At 32.2% G+C, this 10,911-nt stretch overlaps 1 protein-coding gene across 1 annotated transcript; it reads right to left on the bottom strand.

Moving 5' to 3' along the window:
* Window positions 1-1,392: 1,392 nt before the first annotated feature.
* LOC131145146 (protein ACCELERATED CELL DEATH 6-like) lies at window positions 1,393-8,950 on the bottom strand. The gene is made up of 3 exons (XM_058094252.1): window positions 8,244-8,950; window positions 3,185-3,729; window positions 1,393-2,312 (listed from the first exon to the last, which is right to left on the bottom strand). The coding sequence occupies exons 1-3, from the start codon at window positions 8,869-8,871 to the stop codon at window positions 1,665-1,667; spliced, it is 1,821 nt and encodes a 606-aa protein (XP_057950235.1). The 5' UTR covers window positions 8,872-8,950; the 3' UTR covers window positions 1,393-1,664.
* Window positions 8,951-10,911: the final 1,961 nt, after the last annotated feature.

The raw sequence follows: 10,911 nt of genomic DNA, 5'->3' as shown, positions 1-10,911 counted from the left end.
TGATTGGTTGGATTGTGTTTTTAATTTTTCAATACTTTGTGGTGTAATTTGGTTGTGATTATAAGCTGATTGATTTACTTTCTCGTTGTTGCATTAAAACAAGTAAGAAGTTGAAAAGAGGTTAAATTTTTAATTAATCCAATTCACCCCTCTTCTTGGGAAAACTATTTTAATTTCATGTAACTCTCACAAAATCGGTGACGGTTTGGGTTTTCGCCCGCTCCTTTTTACTATTTTACCTGTAATCGACCCGTAGTAACTACAAAAGTGTTGATGGTTTTCTCATTACTCCAAAAAACTGTCGTCGATTTTCTCATCCTCTAGCAAAAAATCCTCTTTTCCCAATTTCTTTTATTATTATATTTTTCGAGTCTTTACATCCACACTGACAGACGTTAAGGCAATCGACAATTCCAGAAGGTAGACTATAAATTAACAGAGATGTCTAGGAGATCCTTGCAGACAGAGTCGTCAATGAAGAAGGTCGTCAACAACAATAATATTTGGTTAAGTGGATAGGACTGGGAGAAGAAGAGAACAGTTGGGAAAAAGTAGAAAACCTCCAACACGCCACAAGATTCAAGAGTTCAGAAACTCGAAGACGACACCAACATCAAAATATTGAAGAATCCTTCTACAGCAATTCGACGAGGATGTCAATAAAATGAGTAGGGGAGGATGTTAGGGAATGACAATGTAATGAGGTAAATGGGGAGAGAGAGACTGCTCTAATTGTATTCTCCAGGGATTTATTATAATAAATCTTTGTTTGCTTGTGTTATGTTTGTATGGTTATCCTCCTGGATGTGAATAAAACAAGTACCTTTCATTATGGTGCTTTGTTGCCTTGGATTGGGATGTGTCTTATTGCTTTCTTAATATTCCTTGTATAGGAATATCTTGTTCGTGTGATATCCTGTTGTTCCTAGTTTCTCATGGATCTTGAGACTTATCTAGTGTTTGTGTTTGCAGGTTTGAACGCGTGATTATTTGACTGACTCGTTGGGGGAGAGTTCACAATGAGTGACGTGCGGCCTTTAATTGAGTCCTATTTTGGGGGTCCATGATACTATGCAATACATCCAAATCCGAGCTAGCCATGTTAATACAAAAATAAACTCACTACTAGTAAAATTTTTAGAAAGGTCATATAAATTATTAACCTCCTCCCCTCTTTAATTTTTGTTTTTTAAACACTCCAGAAAACAAAATAATCCTAAATCAAAAAATATGAATTTTGGACTCCTAATTTAAATTCCCATGAACTTGATAAAAAATAGTACAAAATTATATCAAAATTTATTTACATTTATATAAATTCAAATTTAAGTCTTAATATATATATATATATACTTAAACTGCGAGAAATAAATTTCAGTATTTAAATTTAAATTTAAATAAATTTAATTAAATAAAATATAAATTTTGATTTAAATTTATACAAATATAAATTCAACCAAATTACAAGACCACAAACCTTTCTTTTTAAAATCTCCCCCAACAATAAAGAAGAACAAAGAGAGGAGAGGTAGGAAAAATCCCCAACAACATATGAAAAGTCTTCCCAATCCAAATGAAACAAAAGGGAGTTGGACCTACTCCAGAATACAGATTTGATAAATTATCACTTTCCCAATCACTGTCACATTGTTACAAATCTTGCCTCACCATTCAAGGAAAATATCTTCTGCAATTAGGAACACGAAGTTAAACATTTTCTTGAAAGAGCCAAAAGCAGCCGCGAGGATCAAAATGACAAAAATGAGCAGGAAGACGGAGCTGGCGACGCAGACGAGGACGGCGAGCCACAACACTTCACCGGATATGACGGCGTACAGACCGCTCATGAAAGCCACCAGCGTGCCGCCAATAGCAACGATGAGCAACCTGATGCTGTAGGTGATCCGGCGCTTCAAGGTCACGAAGTCTCTTTGTTGCCAGATCAGGAGGAACACCACGATTACGGAAGAGCACACGGCGACTGTGTCCGACAATATGAACGCGTGAAACGCTGCCTTCTTTCCGAGCACCGCCATGCCCTCCCTGGGAGGGTTGTTGTTGTAGCCGCCGGGAATGGTGAACGCTGCCGCGAATGTCAGGGTGGTGAGGAGGGTGGCGACCACCGACAAATTGTCGGATGTTTCTTTTAGAAGCTCACCGAAGGGCCTGGGGTCGCTGCTGAAGTATCTGGATTTGAACAATTCCATTTCCTTCATGGATAAAATTTTCTGCGACAACGGATCCTTCGAGTCCTTCCCGACTCGCAGCTGGCTGCGTTCATTTGGTCGCCAGAGCTCGTCAACTAGATCGTTCTGCAGCCCAGTCCCCCATGCGTGCAAATCCATCCAAATCAATGGTATAATTAAAATGTTAAACGTAAAATTTAGTTTTCAAAGTTCTTGTCATATATATTTCAGTTGTTCAAATATTGACATGAAATCTGCAAGATACATAAACAATATTTAATCACAAGAAATTATCATGGTAGGCTACTTTAACCTAAGTTGTGAATTTCTGTATCTCGTTCAAAAGTTTTTTGCAGCAAGAAGAGGTAATTTAATTTTTTTTTTTTTAGGATAATTGGTGATCTACAGTAAAAATAGGCTAAACAACAGGAGATAATTTATTTCTCATCTCATAGCCCCTTTCTACTCTTCCCAAAATTCAATAGGTTATATTAGACCTCTTTGATTTTTTTCTTTTTAAGATTTAGGATACATGAATTATAGTTTCTCTATAAGGCATAACTAGGATTAACTAATTCGGCTAGTTAATTAACTTGAAAATAAATAAGATTTTAAGTGAGAGATTTTATTTTTATTTTCTTGCCACGTGGAAAAAAACTGATACCTTAAATAAAACGTCCACTTAAGTTTAGTCCCTTTCAAAAAATTTACTAAAAAAAATAGTTAATTACTCAATTACTATTTTGTCAACGTACATTTTTAATGAATTTAAGTAATTTAGTTACAAGAGATAGATGAAAGTCCCAATAAAATGGAAGCAAGCAAAAAATTTATTATAGGTAAATGATGAATTTTATTCACAAGCAGGAATATTTACAGAGAAAAAGGCAAAAGAGAAAATATTTAGGAAGAAAAGTGTTAAATTTATATTTTAAGAATTATACATGAACAATATCATCATAATTAATTTATTTGCTCATCATTTGTTAATAGCATACCTTCTCATAAAAAATCTGAAATTCTGGGTCACTTCGCAAATGATCGCGAATAGTAACTTTGATTTCTGGCATAATATCAACATTTTTGTTTGTCAAGAGTTCCTTAAGTACCGGATAATCTTTCTTTTGAATTGCCAGATGTAAAGGCGTGTTTCCTTCTTTATCAGGCTTATTAATAAGCTTTTGCATCTGTGGATTTTTCAATAACACTTGAAAGGTACGATAACTATTTGATTCAATGACAGCGTGAAGGATATGCCGATCTTTTCTATCAAGCAACTCCATAGAATCTGGACAATATTTCAATATTTCTTCTATAATAGCCCTTCCACCCACACTTGCAGCTAAAAGCAAAGGCGTGAGGCCATTTGCATCATGTTCGTATGCTGCGCTCACATCTTTCCTTAATAGCCAACTAGCAAAGCTTGATGACCAACGACTAATTGCGGCATAGTGTAGAGCTGTCCTTCCAAATTCATCTTTCTGCTTTACAAGATCCGGATGTTCATCCACTACAGTTTCTACACACTTGCCATCCCATACGTCTAGAAATTAATGAGAGAAAAGTAAAAAATTAATGATTAAGAGAAAATTAATAATGTAGTATGTTACATCTATAACACATATGATTCTTGAGTAAGTTTGTTTCTTCATTTGATGGTATAGCATATCTTGGGTTTTTTTTTTGGACTAGAGAATGTACTTGGTTGCCCAACTTTTATGTATTTACATTTTTCTTTAATAATTATTTTAGGAAATGTGCCGTAGGTTTTTCTTATTTTTGACTTGCTCCAAATATGAAATTTCAATGACATTATTGACATAAACTATCACACTTACATACATTTTCTATTGGATATCCTAACATGTATATTTGGAGATCAAACTTGAAGCCTTGATGATTTAAGATATGAATAAAATAATAATAACCAAAAAATTGTTCCAAAAATTATAAAACACAAAATTACATATTTTTGCTTTCATGTTCTTATATGTTAAGAATAGTGATATCGTATATGAACGTTTCAAAATTCTATTAGTTATTGGTCCAAGTATCTTGCACTTTATAGATTTAGATGATTTGAAGTTTAACTTAATCCAAAGTTTTAGCTATTGATGTCCTCATTAAGAAATGATTTGTATATGCTATTTTAGTCTGTGGATGTAAATTTCAAAGATGTGTTCTAGTAAAGTTAAGGAACCCTTCATTTTAATTTTTTTTAAACATATCCTGAATTCTTCTTGCATTTGTCTTGCATCAATTATAAATTTGGATGATATTGTTTACTATAAAAAACAATGATCAGTTATGAATTAGATGCTTAGATTTTTATATCTTTGAAAATTTAAACTTGAACTCTTTATTAGTAAGGTGTTAATCAAACAATTAGTAAGATTAGAAAATATATATAATTAAATCACTTTAGGTTTTGTTTTTATACATTTATATTGTTCTAAGAAATGATGAAATGGCACATTACTTGTGATATTTTATTGTGATTTTTAAGAATTGATGACACTAACACTGCATCAATCCTATTTATAGGACTTATTTATAGGAAATGATAATTAATTAATTAGAACCCAAACAATGCTATTGAAGTCCACTAAGGAGACTCTTAATATTATGTCAAAATATAGATATAAGGCTTCAAGTGATAAAGACATAATTTACAGTAGACAAATTATATGTGTATTTCTTACAAGTAAACCTATCCTAATCTCCATGACTATTAACATTTTATGTTTATCTTCAACAAAAATATCTTTCAATTGTTCAAGTTAATTTCTCTCTTTGATAGTTGGATGCTCTTTTAGTCAAGTGCTTTTGGACAATTGGATGCTTTTCTAGTCCAGTCAAGCACTTGTGACTTAATTAAGTACTAGTGAATATATCAGAGCATTCATAAAATCAATACTCTTGTTTTAAATTAAGCTAGTGTTAAGTTCTAGTCAAACACATTCTTTCGAGTTTTAAAAAGTGAACTTGGCTGACTATTCATAGCATGTACTTCTTTTATGATGTTTTCTTGGAAAATCTCAATAGTTAATTAGAAACATGAACTATCAACATTTAAGGGTTTGGATTTCATGTTTTGGATTAGATTTATTTGGATTTAGACAAAATGCACTGCAAAAGGAGTAATATGTGTGGTGATAAATAAATCAAAATATAATCCAATGGAATCACCACTAATATATTTTTAACTCTAAGGTTAGAAGACCTATTTAATATACTAACAGTACATTAGTCTTTAAGTCATACTTAGATCTAGGAAAACCGATAGTTAATAGTTTGCACTATCAGGTTAGATTCGAGAATATAATTATGGAAAGAGGAGGTACCAGCACCTCTTTACATTCATTAGAAGTATGACACTTGATTAGCCTAAGATTACCTCTAAAGTTAACCGATCAAAACTATGCCCCAACAATCCCTATGAGGATTAGTTGCTTATTGAGTTTATTTCAAATTAAGGATTTTCTTTACCTGACCTTTAAATATTGGAAGTGAAAAATAAAACCCCCCACACCTTTGATTTCTAGAGGGCATGCAAAAGCATAACCCCTAAGTTCAAAACAGGGGTGACAAAAAGGGTTAGCAGATTAGGTTTGGGTGAGGTCATAAACAGGTAGGGGTTAAATGGGTTCAGGATCGAATTTACCCGTTTACTAATGTGTGACTAACATATAAATTCAAACTCTCTCGTTTAGTGAATAGGTACCTATTAAGAACCCGTTTAAAAATATAAATTAATTTATTTTAATTTTTTTAAAAATATTTATATAAAGTGACATATATATTTTTTTAAAACAACACTCTTTTATTTTATTTATTAATATCTTAACAAAAAATAGAAAATATAGAAAATAATGCATCTCTTTAATTAATATTTTTTTAATGTAATAAATATATCAAATTAAACGATTCACCTGATGGGTACCTAACCCAAACCCATCAAACTCGTTAATTAAACAGGTTGAGTTCGGGTTGACCCATTTATAACTGGGTCACCTTTTACTAAACTTGAATCTGATTTAAATGGGTGGGTCATAAGTCACCCGTCAGGTTTCGACCCATCCTTACCTCTCACACAATAATTGGGGAATACATAACCCTAATTTATCATATTCCTCTTCATGGGGGTATGCACACACACAAGCATGCAACCACACACATATATAAAAGAAAAGGGCAAACACACATTTAGGCGACACAAAATCATGCAATAAACATTAAGCTAGGGAAGGAAAAAAAACAAAAAACAAAAGAAAATGACCTAACATCAAGCAAAAAGGGTCCTAGGATTTTCTTTTAGAATTTTTCTTTACTACAATTTTAAAATATTTTTAAGGAATTTTTTCAAATTTTATTTATCTTTGTGATTTTTTATTTTTTATTTTTTTGAGCTTTCTAAGTCAAAAGATTCAGAGATTTTTTCCCATTATTTTCATGATATTTTTTTGCATTTTTTCTATTTTTTTTTTTTTTTTTAATAAATCAAACATAAATTTTAGAATTAAATTAAAATTAAAATAAGGGAGCGGTTCAAGTAGCTCAACCCGGTCGAACTGATCCAACTCGTTTGACCAGGTCGACTAGAGCAACTCAAGTTGACCCGGCTCAAACGGGAGAGAAAAGGCAGGAAGTGCCCAGGCCTACCACGTGTCATCCATTCGTGGTGACACATGACCACTAATTAATTATTAGATTTTTTTGTTTCTTTTTTATTTTTGAGAAATTTCGCAATGGCTGCCACCATGGCCATATTTGGTTCACTCCACCACCAGCTCGAGTAAAGACCTCTCTCCTTTTCTCTCTCTCTCATCTATCATCTTCTTTTTCTTTCATCTCTCAAGTTGTGTGTCTCTCTCAAATCTCATCTTCTCTCGTCTTAGTACTCTCTTATTCGCACTCTCTCTCTCTCTCTCGATCTGCAGTTACGATTCAGAAGCAGGGCAGACAGCTTCGAGTTCTCTGCCAGTCTACTTCCAATCCTAAACTTGGATCGCCTCCCTCAGACAGGTATACTCACTTGATTCCCAAGGTGCTAGATTGGACATGCTTGGGCTTCAAATTTTTAAAGAAATAAGCCCAAGTAGGCCTTAAAAAAATCACAGACCCATTGTGGGCCTCAAACTTAAAATAAGTCCAAGTTGGATTTTAAATCCCACAGTGGGCCTCAAATTTAAAAACTAAGACCTAAAATTTGGGCTTCTTCTTTGGGTTGACGCTGGCTTGAAATTGGTCTCTTGTGTGTGCAGGTGGATGCAGCTTAAGGGAATTCGGGTGGCTTGAATACGCAAGGAGGCTCGAGACTCCTTTCCTTTTATTTATTTATTTTTTATTTTTTATTTTTAAAGAGAGGATATAATGATGCAATCCTAGTGAATGGGTAGTTATTTCAGAGCGATGAGGATGAGAAAATTAAAACACCGGCAACTTGTTAGGCAAAGACCTTAAATAAAGGCACCCCCGGCGGGTAATTTGCATTTTTGAAGGAAAGTCCTCTAATTTTAAATTTTGATTTTTTTTTATTTTGAAAAAAATAAAATAAAATAGAGAATGAACCAAGACCCTTTGAAATTTAATTTTTTGTTTTTATGAAATCAAGACTACTTACAAAAATAGTGAGACTCACTGTATGATACTCGGATAAAATAAGATATCAGTAACAATAATAACAAAGCAAATATTAAGTCTCACTAAATGAGATTAATTATATAATTTTTTTTCGTCAATGCATGCAATCATGTACAATTTCCTTTAAAAAATTCAGAAATATTAAATCTTTAATATTTCATTTAAACTTACTTTAGTGTACTCTTATTTTTATTGCCCTACACAATAAGTAGACCACTCCTTTTTAACCAACACATTATTTGACCTATGTAATGCAAATATCTTCCTTCTTTAATTTATTTTATAATATTAATTATATCACTCATGCATCTAATCATTCTCATATCTTCAAATTTTACTGTTTCCATATTTCTTTTCTTTGGAGAACATAAAAAACACATTTAGAATTTTATGGAGACTAGGGAGGAAACTCACAAATATTAAGCGCCATGGCATGCAAGAGATTCTGTCTCCAGGGGCCCTGGGTGCTGTATGGAGCTCCCGATGTTAAAATCTTCTCCACAACATTCCGGTACCACCTCTGTTCAGCAGCAAGATAAAGCGGACTCTCGCCGGCGTCGGTGACAACGGAGGCCAAGTGAGGGTCTCGTTGCAATAAAAGCAGCGCCACCTTCTCATGACCATTCCTCATAGCATCGTGGAGGGCCATGGAACCCTCCAAGTTCCTCATCCTCCAAGGACGCCTATCCAATATTAAATCACCTTCATCCTTTTCAATGTTAATCGACACAGAATCAGGAGGAGCAGTCGTAGTACCGTCCTGCAAGAGAAGTTCGACCGCATCAGTGTGCCCAAACCTGGCGGCCACATGGAGAGGAGTATCTCCTTTCTGGTTTTGCTGGGTTATAAGAAAAGGGCGCAGCCCTACAGCTTTCTTAATGAAGGACGTTTTGCCACCTTCCGCCGCAAGGTGAATGATGTTGTTTCCCAGAGGCGTCTGGCAACTCAGCAAATCATGTTCGCTATTGGCATCGAGAAACTTCTCGTCGCCACTCACTGCCGCCGTGTAAAGTTCGTTCACGGCCAGTTTTTGCTGCCTCATCTCCTCTCCTCTCTGGCTAATTCAAATCTCTCCGTGTCTGTACAGAACATGTATACACTGCACCGCACTGCATGGGAGAACAGGGACACGAGATTATATATAGAGCAGTAAAGCACCTGGATTGCTTCCTTCCACACAGCACTGCGTGGAATAATCTTTTGTGTACTTTCAATTCGATTATATATGCATATGCGTTGGCTTATGCATATATGCATGGATTAAGTTGTAAGAAAAGAATTGTTAAATTATTCTCCTCTCTTGACATCTGTCTTTCTTCTCTTTCATGTTTTTCGATCTCTAGGTAGCTTCAATTTACAGAGTAGTCTATCTTCTTCCTTGCATCCTCCCTCTCCGCCGTGTTCTTTAAAATCTCCTTCTTTTCTATCTTTTTTTTAGAGAGAAAGAGAGGGAGAGAGAGAGAGAGAGAGGATGAATTGTTAATTCCTCATTTACCACTTCCGAATGCAAGCTGTGTTTGGAATATTGCAAGTATAATAAGGTGGTCTTTATTCCCTGTTAATTCCCAGGTGGGATCCATTGGTTGGCGCATGCACGCAATGCTCTATACATATATTTTCCAAAATGATACTGTACAGTACACACTACTACTACATTGTTATGGTATTTGAAACCTTAACATAATTCAAATACGAAACTTTTTATTACAAAAACAAAATAATTTTTTATGTTTTGAAAAATTTCAAGACATTTGATTGTGACACTAAATGATAATAATAAAATAGTTAACTTATTAAGTATAATTAATTCATTAAGTTTATTTATTTATTCCTATCAAATAAAATATTTAATTATTTTATTAAATAATTAAAGGCCCCACAATCCTAACTATATATTTTTTTATTTTCATATTTTCTTTTTCCTTCTCTCTAGTAAAGGGGCCCCATGTAGGCTCAGCAATAAAAATTTTTTAATTATTTTTAATTTATTTGTAAAACTTCTCTATGTGAGAGACCTCACGCAACTAAATTTTTTTAAATTTATTTTTTTAACTCCTATCTTTCTCTTCCTGCATATGGGGCCCATTAATCTTTTTTTATTCTTTAAACTCATTTCTCTTCTTTATTAGACAAAATTTAAAAAATTCAACATGAATCAATTCTACTAAAATAATTTTTTTAAATGGGTCCCAACTTAAAATTTTTTTATCACTTTATTTCTCAATAAATTTATATTATAAAATTAATTTAAATTATTAGTTGATACTTTCTTTATCTTTGATTTATATTTACATTAATTAAAATAATAGAATTAATTTTAATTTATATTTTCAAAATTATAGATATATATATATATATATATATCATATTATATTTCTATTTATATACATGATGTACATTAAAATTAGAATAAGTGATTGAAATTATTTTTAAATTATTCAACACAATATGTACAACACAATGCAATTTTTTGCACAAAAATTATAGAACAATTTTTAAATTTATATTATTCAAAAATATAGAAATATATATATATATATATATATATATATATACCGTATTACATTCGTCTTTACATAAATTATATATATTAAAGTTAGAATAAGTGATTGAAATTATTTTTACAATATTCAATATGATGTTACAATACAACACAATTTTTCTTACCAACATTTTCTAATAAAAAAATATTAAAATTATATTTTAATATATATATTTATACATATAAATATATAAATGCATGTATATTTAATAAGTTCCACTTCCCATACGTCATAAAATAAAATATTTAAATTTTACTTAAATTTTGCATTTTAAATTCTCATTCAATATTAATATGGTCGATATTTGTATTTTATTTTTCTCAATTAATTTTGCATTTAAATATGCTTTGCTGCAAATATGTCCATAACATTTTTAAAATTTTATGTACTACATGTAATTTTTATAAATAATATATTATTCAGATAAATTTATAAATATTTGACAATTTCGTTGAACAAATGATGTAAAATAATATATTAAATTTCAATATTATTGTTAAAATTAATTATTGACATACATATATATACCCAGTGCGAAG

The sequence above is a fragment of the Malania oleifera genome, chromosome 1, assembly GCF_029873635.1.
Source record: "Malania oleifera isolate guangnan ecotype guangnan chromosome 1, ASM2987363v1, whole genome shotgun sequence".
Classification (NCBI taxonomy): Eukaryota; Viridiplantae; Streptophyta; class Magnoliopsida; order Santalales; family Ximeniaceae; genus Malania; species Malania oleifera.
This window is presented reverse-complemented; position numbering and strand designations above follow the sequence as displayed.

Bases quoted from the DNA above. Each gene is read 5' to 3' on its own strand.
- LOC131145146 (XM_058094252.1), bottom strand. From the start codon at position 8,871: ATGAGGCAGCAAAAACTGGCCGTGAACGAACTTTACACGGCGGCAGTG. The intron at 3,730-8,243 runs GTGAGTTTCCTC...ATTAATTTCTAG, and splicing joins TGCCATGGCGCTTAATATTT to ACGTATGGGATGGCAAGTGT. The intron at 2,313-3,184 runs GTATGCTATTAA...ACTGGGCTGCAG, and splicing joins TTCAGATTTTTTATGAGAAG to AACGATCTAGTTGACGAGCT.